Source organism: Hippopotamus amphibius, chromosome 10, assembly GCF_030028045.1.
Source record: "Hippopotamus amphibius kiboko isolate mHipAmp2 chromosome 10, mHipAmp2.hap2, whole genome shotgun sequence".
Classification (NCBI taxonomy): domain Eukaryota; kingdom Metazoa; phylum Chordata; class Mammalia; order Artiodactyla; family Hippopotamidae; genus Hippopotamus; species Hippopotamus amphibius.
The window spans coordinates 52878571-52906306 of NC_080195.1; the positions used below are offsets into that span (position 1 = coordinate 52878571).

General features: G+C 44.8%; 1 protein-coding gene across 6 annotated transcripts; it reads left to right on the forward strand.

The window, feature by feature from the left end:
* The first annotated feature begins 323 nt into the window (after nt 1–323).
* On the forward strand, nt 324–27370 carry B4GALT4 (beta-1,4-galactosyltransferase 4). Of its 6 annotated transcripts, none has more exons than XM_057697928.1 (7): nt 324–363; nt 9524–9922; nt 12961–13193; nt 15556–15743; nt 21551–21673; nt 23667–23771; nt 26443–27370. In XM_057697928.1, the coding sequence occupies exons 2-7, from the start codon at nt 9670–9672 to the stop codon at nt 26573–26575; spliced, it is 1035 nt and encodes a 344-aa protein (XP_057553911.1). In that variant the 5' UTR covers nt 324–363; nt 9524–9669; the 3' UTR covers nt 26576–27370. The 6 variants fall into 6 exon arrangements, 3 of the variants coding, with proteins under 3 accessions (XP_057553911.1, XP_057553909.1, XP_057553912.1); XR_009047808.1 differs by lacking the exon at nt 324–363 and adding an exon at nt 377–656 and having other exon boundaries at nt 21551–21611; nt 26443–26485; XR_009047806.1 differs by lacking the exons at nt 324–363; nt 26443–27370 and adding exons at nt 377–656; nt 22050–22895 and having other exon boundaries at nt 23667–23772.
* The last annotated feature ends 366 nt before the right edge of the window (nt 27371–27736 follow it).

Genomic DNA, 27736 nt, shown 5'->3' on the forward strand with positions numbered 1-27736 from the left:
AAAGCTTTGTGAGTATTGTCGAGGATGGAGTTTGGGAAGCGCCCAGACCCTAGCGCAGCATTGGCACAAGGCTTTATTAAGATCGCCCAAAGGACAAGCTGTCCTTTCCCCTCCAGGTGCTCCTTCCATCGCCCGGGGAGGGTGGCGGGGCGGGGGGTGGGGTAGGGATGGATGGGGAATCCGTCAGGCCGGGCGGAGGACCACGCAGACCCGCCCCGGGGCCTGGCGGCAGCGACTCCGGGGACGGGCGGGGGGCGGAGCCGGCGCTCTGGAGCCTCCTCCCGGGCGGCGGGGGCGGTCCCCGCGGCCGCTTCTCACCGCCTTCCCTTTCTCCGGGCGGTGCTCGCTGCGGCCGTGTCTGGGGTGAGTTTGTGGGGCCTCCGCTCCGCCGGCGCCCGGGACGCGCAGTTCCGCGCGGAGGGCGGCGGGCGCCGTGCGGGCATCGCCGGGCAGCCGGCCGGGTCTGTCCCCCGCGCCGGGGCTGGGCGCCCGCGTGCCGGGCCTCGGAGGGCCGTGCTGCCCCCGCCCGGGCGGCGGGGCCGGGCAGGGGGCCCGCGGAGGCCGAGCCCGGCAGGAGGCCCTGGCTCAGGTGCGGGCGGCACCGCGGCGCCCCCTCCGCTGCCCGAGGGATGGCCAGGCGAGATGCTGAATTCCAGGTAGGAATGCAGGGGTCATCCCCTGAGGCCCCGCGTCGCGGTTCTGGGGTCGCCACCAGCACCTCTCTCCCTGCCGGGAGCATCAGCGTGAAGAAGTCCCTTCCTCCTTGGAACTCTCTTTCCCCAGCGTTTCTCCTGGGAAACCCACCTGCTGATCCCAGCCTGGGACCTGAAGGGGCCGAGGAGTTGGTGAGGGTCGATTGGATTTTAAAGTACCTCGGATACCTGCCCTTAGTCTGGCTCTGAGTGTCTGTCGGTCCGTATCTGTTGGTGTTCAGTCTTCCATTAGATAAGGGCTAACTCTAGGTTTGAAGAAAACGGAAAAGTCCATGAGTATTGGGACCGAGAAAAGGCCTTTGGGTGGGTTGCTTCAGGAGAGCGGTTTTCAGCAGGGTGGGCGTGTGCCGGGTGGCACAGTGTTCAGGAGTGGGGACGAGGATGTGGAGACGGCCGGGGCACAGGGAGACCTCCCCAGTCATTTGGTGATAAAACGGACCAGAAATAAGACAGAAATTTGAGGGTTGAGGGTGGTTTGTTTGTTTAATTTCTAAATTTCTGTTGAGAAAGGAAAATAACATTTGAGGATGCAAGAAAGTCAAGGAATCTTGGATAGAGATGAATAAGATTCAGGGGCCAGGCTGAAAAAGTGGACTTAAAAAGAGGGGCGGAGGGCTATCCTAGGCACCTGGGCTGGGCAGGTGGGCCGGAGGTCTGGCATGTGTCTCTGGAGGAGGAGATAATACTTAACAGGACCATAGTTTATCTTTTTCGAGTTTTATCTTCTAGAGCAGGGTTGGCCTGTAAACTGCATGAAATTGCAAAATTTTCATCTGCCTGTTTGTGTTAGTAGGGGAGAAAAACTTCCTCTTGCCCCTTCTAGGTTCTTTGGCTGGTCTAATAATGAAATTGAATTGGTGTAAAACACAGTAACAGGAGAAAAACAAATTTAATTTCATACCATTGGGATCCCCCCAAAATATGAGGCTCAAAGAATAACCAGAGCAGGCAGCATGTACATCTTTTAGATAAAGAAACAGTACTTATGTGAAAAATTGGCAAGACAAGGAAGTTTGGGCTTGGGGTAGTAAATTAATAAGGAAGTATTAAGGTTTGTTATACAGCACTCTCCACCTTGAATTCTTATTTCTGATAATAATGATGCCTGATCCTGTTGCACTCCTGGTATAGAAAAGGTACCTTTGACATGGGAGACTTACTTCCTGCTTTCACGGGGAGAAAAGAGGATGAACGTGTCCTTGCACTGCCTGTTTCTTAAGTAACTTTAATTCAAAATAATCAGTATGCCAAAGTGGTGTGTTTTGGTGTGGCATATTTTGCTTCCCTTCAGTGTGCATTTTTATATCTTTAACAGATATATAAAAATATCTGATCTGTTAAAGAGAAGTACTGAACTGTATGACTACACAGTCTTGGAGGGGGCAATAAAACCAATTCTCTTAGTATATTTTATGTGCCACTTGATAGGATAAGTATTTGGTATCTACTTTAAACTGAGCTAATAATAATGTGTGTTTTTTCCAGAGATGCATGCAAGACTTGAGAACTAACCATTTCTTTGAAGATCTTTAATTCAAAGTGGAAACATTCAAAGCAAGTCAGTGGTGGTGTTCTCTTTTTTAAAAGCCACCAATGAACAATGGTTTGCTCAAACCTACCTAGGTTCCTATGGAAAATATTGGTTACCTGACCCCACCTCAGGCCTTGGAAAGAAAAATCTCTCGGTGTGGAGCCTAGGAATAGGAATTTCAAACAGAGACCACAGAATTCTCTGGCATGGAAAATTATTAACAGCCTCTGAGGTTTTTCTTTAAGATTTGAGCTTGTTGAGACCTCTTTAGAGCAGGTTTCCTTAAAGGTTATGTGAATGAATTGCTCCTGAACTTAGGTAAACTATAACCCCTGTCTATTGTGTTGTCTCTAAATATTAACATACTTTAAAGGAAAACTATATAGTCATTTTATCAGAAAAAGCAACATTGTTTCTGATCATAAAAAAAAAACCCTATTTTAGCAAATGGAAGATTGAGAAGAAATAAAATGCCTCTAATCTGTAATTAAGAGACAACCACCAGTGATTCTTTCTGGCTTTTTATACATAAAAGGCATGCACATCACACATGTATAGCATAATTTAGATTGTATTCTATGTACATTTACATATATATATATATATATTTTTCCACTTAGCTATCATGAGTACTTTCCCATGTAGTTTTTTAAGCACCATTTTAAGGAAAGCATGTGTTCCATCACATGTAGGTATTGTAATTAGTTAACTCAGTTCCCTGTTGTTAACATTTGATTCTTTTGAATTTTGGGTTATTTTAGTAATGTTGGTTTGAATATTGTGGTCTACCTCTCTGATTATTTCTTAGAATAAGTTTCCAAATGATGGGGTTGAAAGCTATTCAAATGCACTTTAAAAATCTCCTTTTCACATATCTTCTTACTGCTTTTCCTCCCCAGAAGGAAAATGAACGTCTCTGAAGGATCTTTTGCATTACAGTTCCAATCTCTTATTTCAGTGGTTCTCAAACTTTAACGCATATGAGAATCAACTGGGGAGCTTGTTAAAAATTCATTGTCCTGAGTCCCAGGCCCAGCTCTTCTGACCCATTAGCTCTGGAGTACGGCCCCGGAATCTGCAATTCTAACATACTTCCCTCTGCATTTGATATAGGCACTCTGGGAACCACACTTTGAAAAATGTTTTTTAAATAAATGGCAAAACAGACTCAAATTTAGTTCACTTGCCCAAAGCCATTTCATGCATCTGGTAACCAGGTTTGAACTCAGCTCTTCGTGACTGCAAAGCCCTTGTTTTTTCCATTACCTCAGACCTTCTCAAGCCCTCTCACTGACGTGCCTCTCATAACTGCAGAAAGGGAACTTCAGCTGACCCCGCTACAGGCTTCTCTGGGATAGCTGGTAATGATGCATACGTACACAGCGGACCTCCATTAAAATCCCCCATTGGAAATACTTCCGAATTCGTTCATGCCGCATGACATAGACTAAATAAAACGATTTCAGTCCTTTGCTGATTAAACTGATTTCGTGTTTCCTGAGTGTTTCATGCCAACCCTTGTTGTAACATAGGTCATACAGGAGCACTGGGAAACTCTTCCCCAGAGGCAGGGACACTGCTCTGCTGTGCTCACGGAGGAAGTGGCAGGTGAAACAGCATCTCCTCCCAGAGTCGGAACAGAGAAGTACTGCTTTTGAAAACTCAATGGCAGAGGAGCAAACGGTGGTGGGCATGACTGAGAGAAAGTGCCATTTATTAGAGATGGGGCCCTCTGTCCTTAGAAGGGCGTTGGTGTTAGTAGACTGGAGGGAGCTAGCATGGGGGGTGAGCCTTTTTCAATTTTAAAAATCTTCCCCAAATGGAATTTTACACTAGTTAAGTTTTCTCCTTTATTAGTCTTTATTTTTTCTCCATTTATACCATGTCACATTTATTTTAGTAGTAGCCTGGAATTATTGTGTCCTTATATATTTCAGCTAGTATATCCTAGACTAGAAAGTCACCCATTATTTACCAAATTTAGCACCTACTATCTGTCAGGTCAGTTTGAGGCACTAGGAATACAACAAACAGTGATTCTCTTTGAGAATTAAGTTAATTTTACTGCTGTGTGTTGACCTGGATTATACACAGGCTTCAACTTTTTATTTTAACTTTTCATTGTAATTAATTTTAGACTTAGAGAAAAGTGGCAGATATTGTACAGAGAATTCACTCAACTTCCTCTAATATTAGCCCCTTACATAACCATTGATCAGTTATCAATCCTATCAACTCAACTATAGACTTTATTTGAATTTCATCAGCTTTCCTGCCAGTGGATTTTTTTCTGTTTCCATTGGCTATTGAGGCTCCTACCTTGCACTTAGTTATTTCTCCTTAGTCTCCTGAAGTCTGAGCTAGTTCTTCAGTTTTGCCTTGGTTCTTCATTATTTTTGAAGAGTGCCAATTAGTTATTTTGTAGAATGAAGTTATTTTGTAGAAAAGTACTGATTAGTTTTTTTTAACATTTTAATTAATTAATTAATTAATTTATTTTTGGCTGCGTTGGGTCTTTGTTGCTGCTGTGCAGGCTTTCTCTACTGGTGGCAAGTGGGGGCTGCTCTTCTTTGCAGTGCGCAGGCTTCTCATTGCAGTGGTTTCTCTTGTTGCGGAGCAGCAAAGAATTGCAATTTGGGACATGCAACTATGGCAAACCACATGCAAGTCCAGTAAGGGCAAAGGAAAGGAAATGCTTTTATAGAGGAGAAGGGGAAATCAGGAGGCACTGTTGTAAACAGAAAGTCCATTGGAGGAAGCTGAAAGTTTGAAATGCAGTAGCTTTTCACTGGTTGAGTTGTGACAGTCTGTCATTGGCTAAGGTGTTGCCAGGCAAAGAGAAAAGCTTCTTCCTCCTGCTGGTGGTAGTAGAGTCCTGTCACTTCCTGCCAAAGATGCAAGGTAGTTCTCTTCCTGTTGGGGTCTGTATTGATGTGATCTGTATCTCCCCTTCTGGCCTCCCAATTCCACTTCAGGGAGGTTTCCCTTTATTAATTTTCACAGAACCATTGCTGCTGCTGCTGCTGCTTTTTTTTTTTTTTTTTTTTAAGTTATTTATTGGCTGTGTTGGGTCTTTGTTGCTGCTCACGGGCTTTCTCAAGTTGTGGAGTGCAGGGGCTACTCTTCGTTGTGGTGTGGGCTCCTCATTGTGGTGGTTTCTCTGGTTGTGGAGTACAGGCTCTAGGTGTGTGGGCTTGAGTAGTTTCAGCACATGGGCTCAATAGTTGTGGCTCACGGGCTCTAGAGTGCAGGCTCAATAGTTGTGGTACACGGGCTTAGTTGCTCCGCGGCACGTGGGATCTTCTGGAGCAGGGATTGAACCTGTGTCCCCTGCATTGGTAGGCGGATTCTTAACCACTGTGCCACCTAGGAAGCCCCAGAACCATTGCTTCTTTAGGGTCTGGGCAGTGATCACTTAGAAGCCAGGTACAGAAGCTGTAATTGGGAGAATGAATCCTAGAGGTCCACAGAGGGTAGGACAACGGTTTGCAAATAGTCAGTGCTCAGGAACTCTGCAGGAGTAAAAGGAGTAGCAAAATATCTGCCTTTCCATTGGTGCTACCCAGAGAGGCCCAAGGGAGTAGGACCATGTGCTTGGAGCCACATCTTGCCCACTGAGACATTCTGTGTCTGCAGGATTCACCAGATGGATTTAGAGACATTGGAATGCTGATTTTAGTTCTCTTGGCCGCTGAATGAAGACCACATCCTTTCTCCCTGATACATAAGTGCTTAGTGAATATTTATGGAGTGACACCTGGTGTCCTCCCCTGACCTCCTGTGGTGGTGTAAAATGTGTGCATGTAGAGATTCTCTGAGAATGAGAATATTTAGCATTCATGCTGATTTACCCTTTGTTATAACTTGTCTTCCATGCTAGATTTTTTTTTTTAATGGAAAATTTCAAGCAAACAAAAAAGTAGGGTGAAAAAGAAAATGAATAATCAGGTACCTATCACCTTGCTCAGTAATACTTTTCAATATTTTGCCAATCTTATTTCAACTATTTCCCCCATTTTCAGAGTTGGGGCTGGCATATATGAAAACAAATTGCAGACGCTAAAATCTAAGGAAGGACTGAAATAAACTGAGTGCAAGGACTATACCTTAATTCCCTTGGTGCCTAGCACTTTGCCTGAAAATAGCAGGTGCTCAGAAAAGACTGGTTGGATTGAGAGGAAGAAAAACAAAATTATGACAACATCATCATTTTGAACTAACTCTAGGGCAGACCTAGAAAGGAAAAGGGTGGTGAGTCTTGCCCTAAAATAACTTCTTTCGCATTACCTGAATTTGTTCTCTATAACCATGATTCCCCTGTCACTTTAAGAGAGCCTTGATTGAAAGAGAAAACTCTTTTCAGGGAGAATTCAGGGTGTCTCATTTATTTAAATGTTTTTACAAATAAGTCCAATCTGATGAGATTTTCCCAAACACCAACCAGGAGTGATGTTTCCTGCCCTAAAAAGAACTTTCTTTAAAAAATCATTTTTTTTTAAAATTATTAAAGTAGTATATACTCATTGAAAGAAAAACAGGAAATGACAGAGAAATAGGAAATAAATTATTCAATATGTATTTCAGTATGGAAGTCCAGAGATGACGTTATCTTGGTTAGCATTCTGATAAAATTTGAGCATGTGTCACCTTGGCAATCAAAGTTAACAGGTATTTATTGTGTTCTTGGGAAGGTACGGGGTGTGTTCAGTGCATTACCTTATTAAATTGTTACAGTACTGTTGTAAGATAAGTTGATTTTTAAAAATCGTTTTATAGCTGGGAAAACAAAAGCGTGGCGAGAGTGTTTGCCTCCTATCACTTAGCTGATAAGCAGGTGAGGCAGATCTCCCTCGAAAGACTATTCCTCTATAAGCAGCTCTTAGAAAAGCAATGTTCCCTGTCTGAAATTTCCAAGATTGAGATTTTATCAAAAAACTATTGCCAATCCTAGCATTTAAGCCTCCTGCAATTAAGTCTACAAGAGGTAGTCTGGCTCTAGAAACCTGCAGACTTACTGTTACCTGGAGAGAAGAAGACAGTCCCAAGGAAAGGGACAGAGGAGAGAGGTAGAAGACCGCATGTTTCAGGGGTTTGTGCTGGGCACACCCAGGCACCAAGGGGCAGAAAGAGATTGAAAAGTCCATGTGAAGGATGTGGCAGAAGCCCAGGCTTTGGAGCTGAGCATGGGGGGCTCAGACCTCAGCTCCACCACTTACTAGTTGTGTAGGCTCAGGCAAGTTCCATCATCTCTAAACCTTCATTTTCTCCTCTATAAAATGAGGAGACTAATGATTCTTACCGCACAAAGTTGAGATGAGAGTTAAGTAAGTTAATACAAGGGGTTTAGCCTCAGTGCGTGGCACAGAGTAAATGTACAAATGAACCACTCTTCTTATTAGCAGTTAATCTTCTAGTTAGTTATTACTGCCTTCAGTGTTTACTTGTGATATCTTCACATGGCCCTAAACACAGGCCATACTGTTTAACTGCTTCGTGTGTCAAATCTTCTCTTTTGTCGTTTGATCTAGGAACCTACCCTCTGTTTATAACATGCTGTCTAGAGAGAAATGTTTTCTAGGTTTCCCTCAAGCTCATCTAGAGCTAAAATTTTGGAATACTACCCTGTAGTAAGTATGAGGCTATCTTGAGAGTTGCTAAGGGTGTTTTTTGTGTTTGTTTGTTTTGTTTTTCACAGTAAATTACCACATCCCCACGTCGCATTTAAAAAATCAACTTTGTTTTCGTTACAAAGGGACAAAAGTGTGTCATGCTTTTACAAAAATGAAAGAAAAGGGTAAAAAGCACCCCTGGCTAATCCCATACTCCTAATAGAATTATTGCGAGCTTTTGGTTGTATTTCTTTCTAGAGTTTTCTTAATGCTATAATTTTAGTGGTAGTCATACGCACAGAGTTTATTTTCTGTTTTTCTTTTTGTTACTTAAGATTTAATCATACGTGTTTTTGTGTTATTTTGGCACAGTATATTTTGGTCTCCATTCTGTTCATTTAATTGAGGACCCGTTTGCTGTGGAGATTATATGTCCTGGCTTTAGCATCTCCCGAACTCTTCTGATAACATGTTTAGAATTTGAGGAGACACATGATTTTGGTAATGCAGAGAGGATGTGGGGCCTCGCCAAGCAGTCTTAGTGCATTTACCGAGGTCCAGGGAGGGCCCTCAGCTGTGTGGCCTCAGAAACTGGATTTTTGTCAGTAACTGAGAGCATAGCCACCTCTGAGCGGTGCATCCTTACTATCCCACTATGTGCAACTGAAGTATGAAATCAGACGGGCAACGCGTCAACTGACAGAAACACAGCACAGTAGAGTGGTGGTTCTGGCAGCCGCCAGCGTGTCTGCTATAGGTCATCCCTGGTCGAGAGTCACTTAATGGAAAGTAGAATAATATAACAATCACAACAGTGGCGATCACCACTTAGTGGGTGCTTACCGTGCATCAGGAGGCGGGCTAACGCTTGATATATTAATGTACAGGTCATCCAGTCTCTCAGTAACCTCTCTAGGAAGGTACAGTTTTGTCCCCATTTTACAGGTAAGGAGACCAAGGCTCAGCGACGTGACGGGCTCAAGGTTTCATAGTTTCTGTCTAGACTCAAAGCCCACTTAAACACCGTGCCGTAGTTCTGTTATTCTTACAGAGTGTTGGCCGCCTGTGTTGGCATTCTTCTGTGTTCATTGTCCTCTCCCCTACCTGTTGGGATGTACCCTGTGCCAATGCCTCATTGGGACTATAACATTTATAACTGAAAAATCCCTGCGTTTTCATCCTCTGTTTTGAGGAACATGTTTTTCCAACTCTTACAGGGGAGAAGAGATTTTGTCTTTTACCTTATTTTCTCTTTGGGTCAAAATATGTCCTAGAACAAGAGTTCGCCTTCTCTTAAAGCTGTGCCAGGAAGGGGTAACTCAGGAAGAGAACCATTAGGGTTGAATTTGGGGTTGTGCCAGCTCAGAGCTGAGGAGGCATTGAGCATCTCTGCTTTGCTTTCTCCACCCGTGCAGCACCTGGAAATTGCTTTTCTTCTGGGGTGAATGACAGCTGGGGTGATAACCTAGAGAGAACTCCTGTGACATACAGATGGTTGGAACCTTCTACCTCCAAAATCTGTGGTTTTCTGGTCTCTAAACCCTCTTTGGAGAACTCCCATTACTGTTAGTCAAGATCAGTTGGGGATAGGTTTTCAGTTTGTGCTGATGGGAGTAATTTCAGGATAGAATTTCCATCCGAAACAGCATGTCTTTGTGATTGCCTTTTAGGGATTGTTGGAGCAGAACTACCAAGCAGAAGCGGGCGTTGCACTGTCAGTTGTCATCAAGTTTGCAATCAGATTGGAAAAGCTGAACTTGAAGTTTCCTGCCTGCAGTGAGGCTGAGAGATACCTGCTGCTCACATCATAAAAGATATGAGCTTCAACGTGACTTTCCACCTTTCCTACAAATTCCGATTACTGCTGGTTTTTACCTTATTCCTGATGGTGGTTGGGTGGGCCACCAGTAACTACTTCGTGGGTGCTCTTCAAGAGATTCCTAAGGCAAAGGATCTCTTGGCTAGTTTGAACAAGGATGTAGTTTTGGGGAAGAAAGGAACTGTGACGGATGAAGCATCTGTGAGAAAAGAAAACCTTGACAACTGCCCTTTGGTGTCTCCACACCTCAGTAAGTATTTTTTCTTTTTTGCCTATGCTTTTTATTTAAATGTAACAAATGTACAGAAAGGTACAAAAATCAGGAGTGTACAGCTCACTTACGTCTCACAAAATGAACATACCTGTAGAACCAGTATGTAAATGAAGGAATGGAATCTTCCCAGAACCCCAAAGCCCCCATGCCTCTTTCAGTCACTGCCCTCACTCCAAGTTCATAACACCATCATTAGGTTTTGCCCGTTTTTGAACTGTACGTAATTGGAAACATACACTAAGTACTCTTTCGTGCCTGGCGTCTCTTGTTCAGTGTTGTGTTTGTGAGCTGTACTCATGCTGCTAACGTTTATTATGTGAACATCCCCAATCTGATCACCCAGCCGCAGAGGTCTCAGCAGGCATGTCAGGAGGCACATGTGTTGAGCTGGGGGTCGGTTGACCTAGGCCGGTGGCTCTGCCGCACGTGTTTCTCATCCTCCTGGGACCAGCGGGCTAACCTGGACACATTCTCCTGGCATCCGCAGAGCAAGGGCAGAGAAATGCCAGCACATCCAAGCTTCCACTCGTGTCATAGATATGACAGATGTTAGCCTCCCCTTGGCCCACTGTACGGAGTCAGGGGACAGGATAGTCCGTCTTCAGTGTTGTCTGAGTTTATTTCTGTGTGTATTTCTTAGATATGTTGTATGTTTTGTTTCTCCTTTGACATCTTGCCTTTCGATTTAAATGAACAGGAAGTTGGTCTTAGGGAGCACATTAGTTAGAGAGGAAAAACTCCACCGTGATATTCTGTGTAACCCACAAAGGCTCTATCAGACCTCTGATTCTCCAGAACAGCGAAGGGCTTATAGTGCTTCAGATAATCCTCAGAGTGTCTTTCCAGAATGCCTTTCCTCAACCCATGTGTGTCTAGCAGATTCCTGTTTAGTCGTCAAAAATCTAGTTTAGATCACTTCTCTCCCAGAACGGTTTCAGGGAGTGCCCCCGAGTTCATCTTCGGCTCCCTGTGTGCCTGCCTTTGCTCCTGTTGTGATACTGGTCAGTGTGCTGTTCGCACGTTTGCCCTTCTCCCCCAGGAGACAGCAAGCAGGCAGGATGAAGGCAGGGTGCTGCTTTCCAGCGCTGTGAAGTCCAGAGCTCCTCCCTGGTCCTGCAGAGGTGGCTCTCTGCATACACTTAATTAGCTCTCTGTGGGGCTGTCTAGGGCTCTTCAGAGGCTTCTTGCTCTTAGTTGCACAAAACAGGCAGACCCTTTTCCCCGACTGCATCTCAGACTTTTACTGTGCTCATACTGGCATGCTGCTTCTCTTTACTCAGTCATGGAAAAGCCACAACCTTATACCTGCTGGTTCAAGGGAAATTATCCTGCTTACAGATTACACAAGTTGAGATAGGGAAATGAGTTATTGAAATGCAGGTCTGACTATCATCCCCCTTGTTCAAAACCCTCTCGACGTACTTAAGCAACAAGTGCGTTCATGAAAACAGATGGGCAATGACATAATACTGAGTATGGATCCAGAGGGCCACATAAGTAGTGAGGAATTCAGATGGACCAGTAATGACCCAAGGAGGAACAAAACTTGAGAAAATATCACGGGGGCGGTAAGGGAGACTGCTAGAGTGAGTGGAAGCGGGTACCTGAAGGGTGGACACGTGAAAAGCTATGACGTGAGCAAGGGGACTGGTTTACATCAGACCTGTTGCATGGGGCTCTTTCCAGGGCCAGGAGCAGAGACATGGTCGGGTTCGCTCAGATGATGGGGTTTATGAACGGGCTACAGGCAAACATCTCAACAGCCACCCCGTCATCTCCCAGCAGCTCTGGTAGCTTGCCTTTCCTATAACTCCTTTTCTTACTGTGTGTTTTTAGGGGTTACTGCCTGCTGACTCTGTGTCTTATGTGCAGACCCTTCTGGAAAGGCTCTTGTAGGCCAGTTATCTTCTCTAGGTGGCCGGAAGCAGTTATTTGCTCTTGGTGCCGCTGGGCAGTCTTTCAGCCACGACGCGGACACTAGAGCCTGGTCTAAGCAGCCCTGGCCAGGGTAGGGGATGGTCACATGGAGCGAGGAACAGTGACATACATAGGAAAGGTGGGTGACTGCTTTGCTCAGAAGAAGATAGCGTGGCTTTCAAGCATCTTGGGATTTTTATAGCCTGATGGGTATATGTGGAGTTTTAAAAAGCGTGGCTCTGTTCCCTAACCAGGGCTCTACCTCCTCTCCTACCAGTCAGTATGCCCTGTTCATTCAGGCCTGGGAGGAGGGTCAGTGGCTTCAGCCTTATCTTTAAAGCCTCCCATGAGATTGGTTACCATGGATGGTCTTGGGTTTCATCCAGTCAGGCTGCATCCACACTCATACCCCCCTGGGGATTCTGCCGTATGGAACAATGGGAGGTTTCTTGGGGAGCTGCACATACCTGTTACCACTGAGCTAGGGAGGGAGGCTAGTTTCTATTTCCTCTTGCTGCTTTACCTTCAGGGAGTTAGAATAGCTCTCAAGAGCTTAGGGAAGGACCTTAGGGATAAGGGGGTCCGTGAACTTGGTTCCATGGAATGCTCTTGATTTTTAAGAGATTTCACCCTCCTTTGGAATTTTTTTTTTTAATGACAACAAAAAAAGTGGGATGGATTGATTAATCGATTGATTCATTCTTTCCATGGGTGAGGCTTCCTAGTTTTGCCCTTTGCAATTTTGAGACGGAAAAGAGGTTGGAGCAAATGTGCAGTTACTCAGTCTCCCCCTGACCTCTGCTCTTCACCAGGGTCGTTGGAACAGAATGTATTTCCTAGTTCCGGATGAGTCATAGAGCCAGGACTGGTTACCCAGCCACAGGGGAATGTTCATATATGTCATTTGCTTGTTTTTGCAGCCATTAACCTGAGTCATAGATTCTGTGGTTATAGTTCGTGACCAAATGAAGCTTTAAAATAGCGCTCACTGTGTGCCAGGCAGCATTCAACGTGTGTGACGTGTACTAGCTCCTGGGAGCCTATCGACACTTGATGAGCCTGTTCCTGTTAGTTCCTGTGTCCTGTTTTTGTTGTAGAAGGCGAGAACAAGCTCTTTTTCAAACCAGACCTCACTCTGGAGGAAGTACAGGCAGAAAACCCCAAGGTGCACAGAGGCCGGCATCGCCCTGAGGAGTGCAGGGCTTTGCAGCGGGCTGCCATCCTCATCCCTCACCGGCACAGAGAGAAGCACCTGCTGTACCTGCTAGAACACCTTCACCCCTTCCTGCAGAGGCAGCAGCTGGAGTATGGCATCTACGTCATCCACCAGGTGAGCGTGGGGGTGGACAAGGCCTCTGCCCTCCAGACCCTCCTCTCTGTGAGGCGCTTCGTCTGTCTTGGGTTAAAAGGGCATCAGACTATCATCAGAGGCGAGGTCTCTTATCTCATGTATCCTTGGAAGGAGTAAAGGAACTTCCTGCCCCAGAGGGTGGAACAGTGAATGGGGTAAGTGCTGGGAAATTTTACTGGCTCTTAAGTGAACCTCTGGAGGAAGCCTGTTTTCTTTTGTGAGCCCCTCCGTGTTAGCTGATGACCGTCCAAAGATATTCCCTTGGGATTGACCTTACATTGCCTTCTCCATTTGCCGTACACTACATGATGAGATGTTGGAATTGTACTTTTATTATTGAGCCTGGCTATTTGATGGGGAGCTAGACAGAGGAACTGACAGATTACTGTGTGTTGATCGCCGTGGAATTCTGTGACTCTCTCCACCTGTCTGCCTTTCACTTTGCCACTATCTATTACAGAAAACGTTATGTTTAGTTTACTTTTTTGATTCACTTATTTGGCTCTCAGAAGCGAGATTTAGTAGGAACACAGTAAGTATAAGTGTAGGTTGCTTTTGAAGAGTTTAGCTCTAAGTGGAGTGGGTGATTTGAGATGCTTCTATTTGGTATTAACATTTATTGGAAAAAAAAATAAGACATCAGTTTAAATATCCATGGCTGTCTTTTCAGAATTGTCCTGGGCCATCCAAATAATTCCCCCTCAAATCCTTACGAGGAAAATCTTTAACTGCGTGGCTAATGTTGGTTATAACTGGTAACGTTTGTTTTAGGAAAACTTTGGACAGATCGGAGGAAGCTGTTCTACAATGTCTACTTTATAATAAGAGGCTCTTAAAAATCAATGTGCATATATATATTCCGTCTGTGCCTACTTTGTGAGGTTTTGAAACAAAATTTAATTATATTGGTTTGTCATTATTTTTGTTTTTAACATTGTTAAGTCATTCAGAGTTCTTACTAAGGACAGCAACCCCCAGTATATAATATTTTAATGAAAAGAAAAATATGTCTGCTTTTTGTTATTCTTTGCAGAAAAGTACTGTGGTGAGTTTTGAGACCTGCCTGTGCTTTTGTTAGGATAAACCATTTATTGAGCTGGAATTTATTCTTAAGGAATTTGATCCAAGTAACCATGAAAAAATGACTACTGTAAAAAGATTTTTCATACTGTCGCTTTGATTATATCACTGGTTTCTTTGTGTTCCTTTCTTACCCAGTAACGAATCCCCTCTGTAAGGCCACTGTGAGGATTTGCGTCTGCCATTAACTGTTAAAACAGGATTCTCTTACATTGATTCCACGAGATTTTAAGTAGCTTAGGAATATTAGCAGCAGCCTTCTCTGTTTATAGGTCAGGATTTCTGGATCCTTCCAGGCAAGCTATATTTTTGGGGAGCTTGGTGTAAATTTGTTACATGGTGTAAGGTGGGATTAGCTGAGAGTTGAACAGTGAAGCAGTAATACTACTTGGCATTACTTGTATGTAAGAAGTTTTTGTAGTTTTTACATGGAATAAAGATATGTTTAAAAAATTTGGGGGTTACCTTTATTCATATTTTAAAACTGTTTTTTAAAAAAAATTGTTGTAAAATACACATAACAAAATTTACCATCTTAATCATTTTTAAAAATTAATTAATTAATTAATTAATTTTATTGGCTGTGTTGGGCCTTTTTTTTTTTTTTTTTTTTTTTTTTTGCTGTGCGTGGGCTTTCTTTAGTTGCGGTGAGTGGGGGCTACTCTTCGTTGTGGTGCGCGGCCTCATTGCCGTGGCTTCTCTGGTTGTGGAGCACGCGCTCTAGGCGCTTGGGCTTCAGTAGTTGCAGCACATGGGCTCAATAGTTGTGGCTCACGGACTCTAAAGCGCAGGCTCAGTAGTTGTGGCTCATGGGCTTAGTTGCTCTGCGGCATGTGGGATCTTCCTGGACCAGGGATCAAACCCATGTCCCCTGCATTGGCAGGAGGATTCTTAACCACTGCACCAGCTAGGAAGCCCCTTAACCATTTTTATTGTACAGTTCAGTAGTGTTAAATATATGTACATTATTGTGCCACTAATCTCAACGAATCTTTCATCATGCAAAACTGAAACTCTAAACCCATTAAACAACTCTTCGTTTCCAGGTGTTTTTACTTATGGAATATAAGTATGTATGAAGCGTAAGGAAGAACACAAAGGGCCTGTTGTTGTTATTGCATCTACTGTGTTAGCTTTTCATGTCATATGTATACTCTTGTGCATTAGCAAGAATCATACCAGCTCCTGCATGTGAACTGAAGAGGGGAACAGTGTGAAATCTTGTCTCGGGCTTTTCAAGTTTGAATTTCTCTGTCTACAGGCTGGAAGTAAAAAGTTTAATCGCGCCAAACTCCTGAATGTGGGCTACCTAGAAGCTCTCAAGGATGAACGTTGGGACTGCTTCATATTCCATGATGTGGACCTGGTGCCTGAGAACGATTTGAACCTTTACAAGTGTGAGGATCAGCCCAGGCATCTGGTGGTTGGGAGGAACAGCACTGGGTACAGGTGAGGCACTCAGCCCCCGGCTGCCTTAGGTCAGGAAGCCTGGCCTCTCGTCCTCAAGGCTGCGCAGACGTCATGTCCAGAGTGTGTGCAGAAAATGAGAAATAGGAAGAATGGTCCCTGATAGATCACTGAAAGTTCACAACAGGCATTAGAGACAGTAGATTTTTTTTCTTATTAGGAAAAAACCCTACAACAGCCTTAGCAGAGGATCACAAAGTTGAAAAGGGAGACAACAGGAGGGGAAAATAATCCAATCATTGCAAATGGTCCCAGCCTCACCTGCGAGGCCCACCTGGTGGAACTTTCACAAGCGCTCCCACACTGAGTAGAACTCAAGTACTTGTCTGTCTATCCCTGACTTCCGCCTCCAGGAGGCAACAGGAGTGTGCCTCCAGGTCAGCTTTTAGGCCTCTTCTGTGAGACTGTGATGTCTCTTTCCATACTGCTGCATCTTTCCCGAGTCCGAAGGGGCATATCCATCACGTGGTCTGCTCAGGAGCCAGGACACCCAGGATGAGGTCCTTTCTCTGGAAGCCACTGTGGGAAGAGTTAGGCACCATCATTTCTGCTTTCATTCCCTCCTACCCCCACTCCCCAGAGAGGCATGGCTGCTTTGCTTTCTTTATAAATTTATGTATTTATATTGGCTGCATTGGGTCTTCGCTGCTACACACATGCTTTCCCTAGTTGTGGCGAAGTGCAGCTACTCTTCATTGAAGTGTGTGGGCTCCTCATTGCAGTGGCTTCTCTTGTCATGGAGCACGGGCTCTAGGTGTGCAGACTTCTGTAGCTGCGGCACACAGGCTCAATAGTTGTGGCTCACGGGCTCTAGAGTGCAGGCTCAATAGTTGTGGTGCACGGGCTTAGTTGCTCCACAGCATGTGGGATCTTCCTGGAGCAGGGATCGAACCCGTGTCCCCTGCACTGGCAGGTGAAGTCTTAACCACTGCGCCACCAGGGAAGTCCCAGCATGGCTGCTTTTCAAGCTGGTTTTGTACCAGTTCCTATTTGAGAACAACTGAAGGGAAATAGTGACCAAGGAAGTTCTCCACAAGTGAAGCTGTATGTTTACTTTTAAGTGTGCACACTTACCTGTCGCTTTCCCCTAAGCCCGGCCCTTCATGTGTGCTCACATCTGGGATGCTTACTGTGCTGGGGGCCATGAGACTGACCTGAATAAGGCAGAGTGCCTGCCCTCACAGTGCTCCCTGGTGTGTGCTGGTGTGGGGAGATAGGCAGCTACAGTGGAGCTGTGTCCGCTTTGCACTTCACTTCTGCAAATTCAGCTAGAAGCACTTGCAAATGAGGGAGAGAGTACGGAGGGTGAGGCAGAGGGATGGAGAGAACTACAGAACTATAAAATAATGTGGGAGATTCCACCAGTGTCTACTCTGGGAAGTGAGTGTGAGATGCCAGCCGTGAATGTCTTGATGCCTCCCTTGGTCTTGGTTTCCATGCTGCTCTTGTTGTGTAGGTTTCTCCCTTTGGACTGTTTGATAAGAGATTTCCAAGAATACGCTGACTACAGGTGATTTTTGCCTCAGGTACAGACTTTCAACCCAGTCCCTATGTAATGTGTGGGATATAAACAAACACCTAGAATAAGCCACAGCGGGTGAGAGCACACTGTCTTTAGGAAGCGCCTAGGGAAGGGTTTAAAGCTGGGGTCCAGGAAACTTGGCACCTTCATCTTGTGGAATCAGTGCAAGCTTCCCAGCAGAGTTCCAAGATGTGGAAGCGAGGTAGAACATGGCACAGGTCTGGAGGAAAGGCGGGTAGTTCATCAGTGCTGGAGAATGAATGTCCGGGATGGTGGAGGGAGGACAGATGAGGGTAGGCAGGGGCCAGATCAGGCAGGCCTTGTTCAGTCTGGTAAGGAGTTTGGAGTTCCTCTGGAAGGAACGGGGGTGCCGCTGAGACTTGGTTACAGCTGGAGGATGACAGGAGAAAGCTTGGTGCCGCTGGGTGTATGGGGTGATGGGGTGGAGCAAGGCAGGAGGGGGCAAGATGAGGAGCGGATGTCCACATCTGTCTCCATGCTCCAGGGGCAGAGGGGCCAGAGGGCAGGGGAAGGGTCTGGAAGAGAATCCCGGGATTTTTTTCTTTTGGAAAACTTGATCGTTATCTGGAGGTTTTGCTTTCTGGTCTCTGAGCCACCTCTGCATTGAAGAAAGCAGCCTATCGTGTCTGGGTACCTTGGCATTTTTGGAAGCGTGTTAACCATCTGCTCACTTATTGGTATTAAGATGTCACTCTTTACAACACAGAATACCTGTACTTCAGACCCTTGACATGGATGATAACTTCCCATTGCCTAGTCTTTTTAAACATCTGTGGTGAGAAATTACAGTCACACAGGATTGTTTGTTTGTTTGTTTTTGAGAGTATGGATACACAAGATTGTTTTAAGGACAGGCCTTTTGTTGGGATTCTAGGTTTTATCTTTGCATTAAGCTGGACTGTAAGAAAATGAGTTTTTGGGCATTCCTGCTGGGAACCAATCTTGAGTAAAACTTTGGTGTGATGATCATGGGTTTTATCAGATGCCACCCACTCTGAAAAACAGCCACTGTACAAATCTTGCTGTTTTAACTTGCTATTGTAACTGGCCGAACATTTCTTTTATAACTAGATATCAGGAAGCCTTTGTCTTCCTTGAGTAACTAACTCAAGGAAGCTTTCCTAATGTAAACCAGGTGATTGAATGTCTCCTCTTTTGATCTGGATGCAAGAAGCTCAGAGCCAAATCCATGACGTTATTTTAGAAGCTGAAAAGAATCTTATTTACAGATCCGAGTTCTAACATATTTCCTGTTGTAATCTTCTACCTGATTGAAGTTTTCCTCCGGTCCTGGTTTGTCATTTATATTTTTCTACTTTACTGTATGTATCATGTAAACTGCCTCATCTTCTGTGGTTTGGGGCAGGCTTGCATAGGCAAGGTTGGAGCTGTCTTCATCCCCCTTACTTCTTGGGCAAAATCCCTCTAGTTGTTGACAGGCGCAGTTGCAGTGGCTAAGTGTCTGCCCCCTGCTGATAACTGTGCGTCCCCGCGCGCAGGTGCTGATAACTGTGCGTCCCCACGCTCAGCTTAAATCACAGATCCTTGTTGTCACAACTGCCCCATAAGTGTGAAGAGAAGTGCAAGACATGTTTTCACTTTACACACATGCAGAGGGAAGAGGTTAAAGTAGCTTGTCTCAACTATCTCAGACTCTGATGAAGGCAGAAATAAATCTTGTTTTCCAGTGATTATGGGTCAGTGATAAAGATCTGTTCTGGCCTGGGGGAGTTTACTGCCAAGAATTCCTTTGGTACACTCCTGCTTTCTACAAGGACTCCACTGTTATTTTATGATTGCGTTTTCCCCACTCTTGGGCCTCACAGTCCTTTAAAAATAAATAAAACTGTTTCAGGGCCAATCACATATTTATGCTTTTCCAGATAAGAAGAAAAACCAGAAGCGAACGTCAATAAATATGTAGATATTTGGCACCTAAGAGGCAACTGAGAAACTGATAATTCTTTAACCTTTCTGTCCAACTGGTCTCCTTCTGCACCTCCCACTGCAGCTAAACTGGTCTCTAGGTGCTACTCAGACAGCCTGCACGTTTCTCCCTCTCCGCTTTTCCTCCTGGAGTTCTGATCACCAGGAGGTCCCCCATTTTTCTAGCTGTCTGAGTCCTCCCAGGCCCACCTGCCCTGATGGGCGGCATCTCCTTCCTGAGAACCCTGATAATGTTCACCTCTCTTGTTGGACTATCAACTGCGTGTGAGGGCAGGGCCCCCTTATTCTAATGTTTAGCCAGCTACTCTGCACACAGTGGTTAGCAGTTGCTTCATCCATCACTACTAAGTCATCAGTGCCGGGTCCCTCCTTTTTGGTGCTTGGCAGGTTTTTCCTGGGCAGTGGTTCTACTCAGTGTCCTGATGAAGCTTCTGGTCTTCGGGTAGTTTAGGGATCCCTTCCCAGACAAACAGAGTCCAGTAACTATGGCAGCAAGTCACTGTAGTCAATGTCTTGGTCAGTAATGGCTGCCTTCTGAGCACTTTATTCTTTTTGTTTGTTTTAGGTTGTTATTTTCCAGAATTTTGGATTGGGGGTATATAAGTAAATCTATTTCCATTATGGGTTAAGCAGGGTCCTCCCCATCTGTACTCAGAACATGGAAACAAACAGCTGAGCTACAAATTAACTTTTGGGTCTCCACCTATTAGAGGGCATGCGCCTAGATGATTATTGATCTTTCCTTTTGTTTTTTTTCTTATCTGGAAAAGCAGAAATATTTGATTGGTCCTGGAATACTTTGAACTGACATTAATTAAAGTTAGAAATCCCCCATATATTCACATCCTCTTATTTGGTAACATCCAAGTTATTAAGCTGCTTTCATTTACATTTCTGAATTGTTACAGTGTTCTATTCAAGGGACGTCTTTATTTCTCAGACTTAATTTGTCTGCCATTTCTCAGACTTGTTAATTTGTCTACCAATAATCCACGAGTCCTAAGTGAGTAGGAACTGCTCTCTGACCAGTACCTCTTTTTTCTTTTTTTTAAGAACTTTTATTGAGATACAATTGATATACAATAAACTGCATATATTTAAAGTGTACAATTTGATTTTTTTTTCTTATTAGTAATGTATATATGGCAATCCCAATCTCCCAATTCATTCCCGCCCATCTCCCCCACTTTCCCCACTTGGCGTCCATATGTTTGTTCTCCACATCTGTGTCTCTGTTTCTGCCTTGCAAACCGGCTGATCTGTACCATTTTTCTGTATTCCGCACATATGTGTAATGTACGGTATTTGTTTCCCTCTTTCTGACTCACTTCGCTCTGTATGACAGTCTCTAGGTCCGTCCCTGTTCCGACCAGTACGTCTTGCCCTCTTTTCTTTCCCCATTGCCTTGCTGGTATTCCCTTAGCTCCACCCTTTTTACTCTTCTCTTCTCCCTTATTACGTTGTCTTGGGGCAGCTTTTCCTACTTTTGTGCTTTCAGATACCACCTCTTGACAGCGTATTTCCAAAGCTATCTCTGTAGCCACTCCTCTGTATCGAACTTGGACCCAGTATCCTTTCTCCCACTGGCAAAAGCCCCAAGGGCACCTCATACTCAGTTTATCCAAACCGTAGTTTGTCGTCTTCTCAAAACCTAATTATTGGTTTCTGTCCCCTGTTTTTGTGAGAGGCACTGTCATCTCCCTAGTTCCCCAGGCTGGAAACCTCAGGGTTATTAAGGTTGTGTTGGGTTCTCCAGGAGACAGACTCTGAGATGGAGAGCTATGTGCATGAAAGTGGAGGTTTGCATACAAAGTGCACGCGGGAGCTGTCTTCTGCTCTCCACCCACTCCCTGCAAAAACAAGTAAGAGTAAAAACCACTCGTTCGTGCTGAATCTGGGTGCAGCCTTAGAATCCTCTTAACCCGGTGCCCTTGGCAGCCACAGCTGTTCTTTGGATTGGCACACGAGACGACACCTGTCATCCAGGTCTGATGTGACTGCACATTTACAGGTACCTCTGTAGACCTTGGCACACAAACATTAACTCTAAAAGGTGGGTGGTACCTTGCTTAGTGAGCAGCTGCGAGAGCTCATCTAGACAGAGGACAGAAGGCCAGACAAGGAAGGCCGGGAACGTGAGCAGGTGGACGTCTAGCAGGAGTGGATGGGTGAAAGTGCGTGGTCTTCAGGGTGTTCCTAGAATGCCCGCCCCACAGGCCGAGACTTCTGGAGCATCTGCGGAGAACAAAAGGACTTTGTGCTAATGTTCTGACCGTTTCTCTCCTCTCTCCCGCTCCAGGTTACGTTACAGTGGATATTTTGGGGGTGTTACTGCCCTAAGCCGAGAGCAGTTCTTCAAGGTGAATGGATTCTCTAACAACTACTGGGGATGGGGAGGCGAAGACGATGACCTCAGACTCAGGTGAACAACAGAGACGGGCCCCCTTCACGGGGCTCTGCTGGTCATGGTTGTGTGTGGCTCCTGTAGATGCCAGGCCAGCAGGCCGTGAGGCTCCGCCTTGGGCTTGAAGGGGGGCAGCGGGTGGGGGGTGAGCAAGGCAGCCCAAATTTCTCTTTGCCACTGGCGGTTCAGCAGTGATGGAGGGTGGTCTCGTCCTGGCCTGTGGGTCTCTGGGGTCCAGGAGTGTTGACGGAGGTCCCTGTGGACTTGTCAGGAGGTATTACCTACGGAGATGGGGTCTCACCAGTGAATGGAAAGTCCCAGACCAGAGCGTCTGCAGGGCTGCAGTGTGAGGAAAGCGGCCAGAGACCTGCTCTAAGCCTCTGCTTTCTCTCAGACCGCAGGCATCCCTGGCAGTTCCCAGTGTGCAGGGCAGGCAGTGCCAGCAGCCTGTGAGGAGTTGCGTGCCCCGAAGCAGGCCAAGACGTCCTCTCCTTACACACGAGCCAGCCCTGCAGTCGTTGGGAGCAGCTTGCTGGGCTGACTTCCGAGCCTGACTCGGAGCTGCTGGCGTGACCCACAGATTCTCTTGGACTCTTTGCTGCTCTGGTGGATTCAGAGGGGATATGCCTGGCCTCCTCTCTCAGCCCCCTTCCCTGAACTTGGGTTTCATGGCCAGATGGTTATGGTATCCCTGGCTCCCAGAGATAAGGAATTATTCAAGAGCCTGGGGCTAATATCTTCAGACCTATAACAACAAGGTCTTTCTGTTAGGAGACCCCCTTTCCTCCTGTGGTTGCCTCTTAGAAAGGAAATTTCTCAGCTGGAGTTCTGAATTAACAGACGTGTGGCTGCCAGAAGTTTTCCATTGCTTTTCCATTGCTTCAGCACGGAGAAGCCGGGCTCCAGGCTGGTCTCGTTCCCATGTCTAGGCTGAGAGTCTCTGGGATGTTTCTGGCAAGAGGAAACAGGTCTCCCTGACCAAAGGCTGCACAGGAATGGCCGTAGGGATGAGGAGCGGCACTTCGAGCCCCAGCCCATCAGCAGCCTTGGGTGGCCGTGGCTTGTGAAGTGGACAGAGGGCGCCTGCTGGATTTCAGGGCAGGGATGGCAAGGGCTTGGAGTCAGCCGTGTCCGTCACGTTCCCCAGATCCATTTCACTGCCCAGATGGGACCGTCAGTAGAATTTTGCACGGATGACGTATCTTCCCTCTCTTTTTTCCTGTTGCTCCTCGGCTTCAAGGTAAAGGGGAGCCTCAAGTTTTGCTTTCATTTGATGAGAACATCATGGCCTCCAGAGTGGTTCTTGACTGATGCTATGGATAAACCAATTGATTCGAGCATAAACATTTGTTGAAATTTCTTTACTAAATACTTATTTAGTCATCTATGCAACAGGCACCACCCTCTTTCCGCTTATATAGTACATGACAGTTTGCAAGGACTGTTCCATGTGGACAGGTCTCATTTGAGCCTGTCAGACCAACTCTGTAACACCGTTGTCATGTTACGGTTCAGGAAGCCCAGGCCGGGAATAATGAACTGACTTATCAAGGTTGTAAATGACAAGGTCTAGGTTTGAACCTAGGTTTGTGACCTTTAACAATCATTACTTTCCCTGTTCAAAGAAGGAAAAACTAAGTAAATTAGGGATCCTAAGGGACTTGATTTTTTTTTTGAGCTGACTATAGTAAGATTTATTGAGTAAATAGTTTTGCATATATTATCTTTGTAGAGACTTGATTTTTAAAAAATGTATTTTCTAAGCTGTTTCTGGAAAACAGCAAACTGTAAATTGACACATCTTCTTTGTACCTCAGTAGTAAATGTGTGGTTCTGCAATGGACCTATTGCCTGAGGTCCAACATAAGAAAGTTCTTTTTAATACCAAGATAATCAAGATAGATGTATGTGCACAGATATGTAAATTTTTTGCAAATGATTCTTTTTTAAGTTCCTAGTGGTAGATAATTGGGATAGAATTTTTTTTTAAATACCTCTGTTACTTTTCCAGGGTTGAGCTTCATAGAATGAAAATAACCCGGCCACGGCCTGAAGTGGGTAAATATACTATGATCTTCCACAAGAGAGACCAAGGCAACGAGGTGAATATAGAACGGTAAGTCCCATATTGAGGATTGACCTGCCTGGCAGACTACCTGTGTAGTCTCTTCTGTCAGTAGTTCTATACCAAATTTGATCAGATAAGCCAGTTGATTTTTTTCCAGACTTTTTATAGAGGTAATTTTCAAACAGACCCAAAAGCAGAGGGAACGGTGTGTTGAATTCTCATGTATACGTACCCCATACCTACTTTCAACAGTTATCAGTTCATGGCTTCTCTTCTTTCTCCCACTTTCTTCTCCTCCCCTCACTGGATTCTTTAGAAGCAAATCAGATATCACAGCATTTCATATGTAAATACTTCAGTATGTATCTTTAAAAGAAGTCTTAAAAAAAGAACCGCAATACCATTATCATAGCTAAAATAAAATTAGTGGTACTTCCTTGTTGTCATTAAACGTCCAGTCAGTGTTCAGATTTCCCTGATTATCTCATACATGCTTAAAAAAATTTTTTTAAACAGTTGGTTTATTCAGATCAGGATTCTAGACAAGGTCCACACATTACATTTGAGTGATCTCTCTGAAATCACTGTTAATCTGTAGGTTCCCCCTTCCCTTGTAATTTACTTGTTGAACAAACCAGGTCATTTGTCTGATGGAACGTCCTACCTTGTGGGTTTTGCCAGTCGCATCCCTGTGCTATAACTTAATTTGAGCCTCTCCATTTCCTTATAAACGGGTCTTCGATCTGGAGACTTAAACAGATCTCGGTACTATTTGGGGGCAAGAACACTTCCTCGATCGTGCCACGTATCTCCTTTTGTATCCCAACAAGGGGACATGATGTCGGGTCATGTTTTGGTGATGCCAGGGTTGATCTGTGGGTTCATGTGTTGTCAGCCTCATCCAGTCATTGTGAGGGTCCCTATCAGTCTGCACCTAATTATTTTAGCAGCCTTGGTGATCATTGCCTAAATTTATTATTCAGTTAGGGACTGCAGAATTCTGATATTCTGTCATTCCTTCTGCATTTATTAGATGAATTCTTCTACAAAGAATGATGTGCCTTCTTCCTCTGTCTGAGTACCCTGGGGTACCGTTCTTATAGAAAAGGCAGGATAAAGGGAAAGGATCAGCATTGATTTATGATTTCAAAACGATGAGCTGATGCTTCCTACATCCTTCTGGATGCAGTTCATATTCTTTTCCATGCTCAGATTGTCTTTGGCAAATGTTACCATTTTCCAGCTGGCTCCTGAATCCTTTGACATAACGACAGTTGTTTTGAGAGCTTTTTTTGCTTTGCTCTGGTGTGAGGAGCTGTTCTAGGCTCATCTTGTGCTTCTGCCCCAGGAATTAACCCTTTCACCAAGGAATCCTGGCAGAGAAAACAATTCTTTTGGGGGCTATGTCTGAAAAATCTGTGTCTGAAAAATCTACATTTCTTTGTTCTGTTTTCTTCCCCCCTAATGTTTGAAACTGTATCAAAGGGCTTTTAGCCTTTTTATTAGAGTCTACATTTTGAAACAATATTAAAAGACTTTTAGCCCTTTTGTTAGAATCTACCACTTTCACAAAGCAGCTATTTCTATTTTTCATGTGTCTTTTGAGTCTTTGCCCACAGGTATGCATTTTTCTCTTTAAATTAAACAAATAATAATTAGTGAATAGATACAAAAGAATACTTACAAACTGAATGAAGAATCTGAAATTTTGATACCATGACCACCGGTCGTGTCCTCTAGCCAATTTATGCCCTTTACCTGTGTGGCCCTCCCTTCTCCCATATCTCCCCCCACCCCACGAGGAAATGCTTCACTGAGTTTTGATGATAATTAAAATTATTTCTGCTGGTTTCTTGGTTTTCTGATTTTCCCATGTGTTTGTATCCTTATACAAAAGCTTGTTTAGTGCTGCATGTTTTTCAATTGTATATAAATGAAATCATACTGTATTATTTTTCTCTGACTTTATTTAGCTCAAGTTTATGCTTCTGGTCTCCATCCACATTGTTACTACAACTGAAATGCATGCTTTTCACCGCTCAGCTCCGAGGGACCAATTCAGTTCAATACCCGCCTTCTCCCTGCATCCCTGGGCCCTGGCCATGAAATTACTTCCTCTTCTTCAAACACACCCTGCTATTTGGCATGTCTCTGCATCTTGCCCAGGGTGGTCTCTTTTCCTGGGTGTCCTTTCCCTCACCTTCTCTGCTGTGAATTTCTTCTGTTTTAAGCCTCAGTCAAATTTCTCTTCTCTGTGACCCCTCACAGTCCCTCATGAAGTTACGTGCCCCTTCATTCAGCCCCCTCTGCATACAGTTCAACTTTGTTTGAGGTTCCTGTGGGTCTCTTGTGAGTACCCGCCCCGCCTGCAGACACAAAGTTCTCCCAGCAACGCTGGAGGATTCCACTGAAGCTTATCCAAGGACCAGTCAGCAGTGGATGGCCTGCATCATTGTACATCCTTCTGTCCTGTAGACCGGGGGCTTACTGCGTGCAGGACTCTTCTCCTCATTGGTCCTCAGGGTCTTACATGGGGTCTGCCGTGTGAACACATGGCTCTCTGTTACCTTAGATGGGGAAAATAAACTTCTTTTGCAGTAGGAAGCCCAGCAAGTGCAGTAATTTACAAAGATGCTTTTGCCAAACTTTGTGACAAGGCAGAAATGGTGGAAATAGATGTTAACTTCTTATCATTCACGTTTGTTCTTTTTATCTTTAGGATGAAGCTCTTAAATCAGGTGTCACGTGTCTGGAGAACCGATGGGTTGAGCAGTTGTGATTATAAATTACTCTCTGTGGATTACAATCCTTTATATGTCAACATCACAGTGGATTTCTGGTCTGGCCCGTGACCCTGGCTCCTCCGGTGACATTTGGAGGAATTGAATATTGAATTGCAATCATTTTGGCCTAGAGACTTCCCCTAGTAGTACACATTAAGAGCTTGTTGCAGCCAATCATTGAGCTGATTCTGCCTCTTTTATATTTTCTTAGCAGAGCTCCTGGTGATATGGAACGTAAAACAGTTGTAACAAGACAGCTTTCTTAGTTTTGATCGTGAGGGTTAAATATTGTAATGTAGATACTTGAAGGACTAAGCATAAAAGGACCACTCAAAAGATACCGTGAAGGCTACTTGAGAACTCTTGATTGAAGGAGATTTATTTAAGTTTGAGGTGATACATATTTTCTGGGATAAAAAAGGCCACGGGAAATAAGATGGCTGAATGTCCCAGAGAACCGGAATTGTTCTCGTCCAAGGGGGAGAGGGTTGAAGAGGTATTTCCGTTACTCATTTATCCTGCATGGTCATCGGTGAAGAGGTGGGTCCCAGGTGAGAAGAAGGCCGAAGAAGAGGGGAGAAAGGTGAAGAATCAAGATGCTGTGAACTTGGGACTGAAGGGGTGGCAGAAGGACCGCGTCAGGCGGCCGCAGCCTTGGGGGCTGAGCTGCTGCCCTGTGGTGGGTGTCACCTGCCCAGATGTGCCTTCCAGGAACAGCCCAGCAGAGAACATGTTGTATCTGTGCGTTTTTAGAACATTTTTATAAAATGATTTTGTACCTGTAGGATATGAAGTAGCAATTTACAAATTACGTATTAACGAATAATACATCAGAAGTACCTCTGTAGTAAAATATGAAAAAGCTTTGGGTGTTCCATCTTGTTTTTTTTTTTTTTTTAACTGTTGTTTTGTTACCAAAGCAAGCTTGGGTCCACTTGCCCACACGCTGTAAAGCCAATCCGCTGACACCAGGTTGTGGTGAAGGAAAGTCAACATTTATTGCAGGGCGCCAAGCGAGGTGCTTAAGAGGCCCAAACTCCCCGAAAGCTTTCAGGGAAAGGTTTTAAAGACAGGGGGAGGGAGGAGGGTTGTGGGGCGTATGATCAACTCAGGGACATTCTTCTGATTGGTTGAGCTCGACTGGTGGTGAGCTGATTGGGAGTCAACATTGTCAACCTGGTTGCAGCTGGTGTGGGGTCTGTGTGCTTGTGGGCAGCATGGAAGTAACTT